Source organism: Boleophthalmus pectinirostris, unplaced genomic scaffold (assembly GCF_026225935.1).
Source record: "Boleophthalmus pectinirostris isolate CB_2022bp ecotype Guang Dong unplaced genomic scaffold, ASM2622593v1 HiC_scaffold_18, whole genome shotgun sequence".
NCBI lineage: Eukaryota > Metazoa > Chordata > Actinopteri > Gobiiformes > Gobiidae > Boleophthalmus > Boleophthalmus pectinirostris.
Genome location: NW_026571133.1, coordinates 45638069 through 45639864, shown reverse-complemented (window position 1 = coordinate 45639864; position 1796 = coordinate 45638069). Strand labels below are relative to the sequence as shown.

Here is a 1796-nt window from a genome sequence, read left to right as displayed (position 1 = left end):
CGCCTTCATGAGACTCCGTTGCATCACGCCGCGAGGAACCTGAGCGAGGACATGATCCAGATCCTGGTCGAGTTTGGAGCCAACGTTTACGCCAGAGACCACCGCGACCTCCGACCTGCGGACTACACACAGCCCGGGTCGCCCCCTGCTGACCGCCTGCACTACTACGAGAGTGAGTCCAGCAGTGAATCTGATCACAGCAGATTATCACACTGGGAAGGCTCTCACTGAAAGAGATCAGGAAACTTTAGTTAACTTAACTTCAGCTGAGAGAAAAGCACAGACACAAATGCACACAGGTCTTCCCTCGGCACCTTTTTCCCAAATAGGCTTCTGCACAAACCTCTGCTTTTAAACTCTAAATATTGCTCTAAAGTTGAACTCTCCCTCTTTCTCTTCTTTCTCGTCTCGTCTCTCTCTGCAGGCACCCCTCTGTCTCTGCAGCAGCTCAGTCGTCTCTCTGTGAGGAACCATCTGGGCCCCAGAGCCCTGAAGGCCATCACCCAACTGCACCTGCCCCAGATCCTGCTCAACTACCTCTGCTTCACTGAAATGCACACAAGGGACTAGACCAGGACCAGGACCTGAGACCAGACCAGGACTGGACTAAGACTAGGACCAGAGACCAGGACCAGAGACTGGACCAGAGACACTGGACCAGAAACCAGACTAAGACCGGATCAGAGACTGGACCAGGACTGCGACCAGAGACCGCACCAGAACCAGGACTACAACAGAGACCTGGACTGGTACCAGAGATCAGACCTGAGAGAGGACTAGGACCAGAGATCAGACCTGAGAGAGGACTAGGACCAGAGATCGGACCTGAGAGAGGACTAGGACCAGAGATCGGACCTGAGAGAGGACTAGGACCAGAGATCGGACCTGAGAGAGGACTAGGACCAGAGATCGGACCTGAGACAAGATCAGGATTACAACCAGAGACTAGACCAGAACTAGGACCAGGGCAAGGACTAGGATTTAGGACTAGAACCACGGCTACTACTAGACCAGGACAAAGACTAGGATCAGGGCTAGGACTAGACTAGACTCGGACTAGACTGGGCCCAGACTGGGACCAGGGATTCCAGGGATGAGACCAGGACTAGACCCATTGGCCTGAGACTGGGCCAGGACATTACCAGGACTGGACTAGGACTAGACTAGAACTAGACCAGAACCAAGACCGGACCAGGACTAGACCAAACCCAAAAGGACTCGCTCAGACCCACAGGACTTGATCTGAACCCGAGGTGCTGCTCAGAGAGTCTTCATGAAACACTAAAACACAGAAACACTTTTTAGCTGGAAACGGGAATTTTAACTGGATTTAACTATTTATTCTTAATTATTACTCACGCGAGTCTTATTTTATTTAGCTTGTTGGAAAAGACAAGACAGAAATGTGCTGAAATAATGTTTGTGCCAAATATGAGATGTGAGATTTTGAGTGTGATGGTGCTATGATGGTGTTGGTTATTTAAATGTCATGTTTTGTATATATGTGGTTTATATAGAGTAAAAGTAGCTGCAGAGTCATATAAAATGTATTTCCAAACCCTTAAAACAGAAATGTAAAAGATGTAATGCAGTAATTTGATAAACACATTTTATTGTCATGAAATGCTTCTGTTGAGTTGTTCTTATAAACTTACATGTCTCACCTTTTCATGAACTCAGAAGAAGTATTTAGGACTGTTGCCATAGCGACTGTCAAAGCCTGATCCTTTCAGATCTCAGAAGCTCAGCAGGGTCGGACCTGGTCAGGACAGGATGGAGACGCTGGGAAAATCAGG

At 48.4% G+C, this 1796-nt stretch overlaps 1 protein-coding gene across 1 annotated transcript in view; it reads left to right on the top strand.

Moving 5' to 3' along the window:
* The window catches only part of asb13a.2 (ankyrin repeat and SOCS box containing 13a, tandem duplicate 2), a 15575-nt gene extending 13980 nt beyond the window's left edge, over nt 1-1595 (top strand). Inside the window, 2 exon segments of the mRNA XM_055153225.1 lie at nt 1-172; nt 425-1595. The exon segment at nt 1-172 is cut by the window's left edge and continues 20 nt beyond it. Of these exon segments, the coding sequence (XP_055009200.1) occupies nt 1-172; nt 425-570 (318 nt within the window). The 3' untranslated portion in view covers nt 571-1595.
* The last annotated feature ends 201 nt before the right edge of the window (nt 1596-1796 follow it).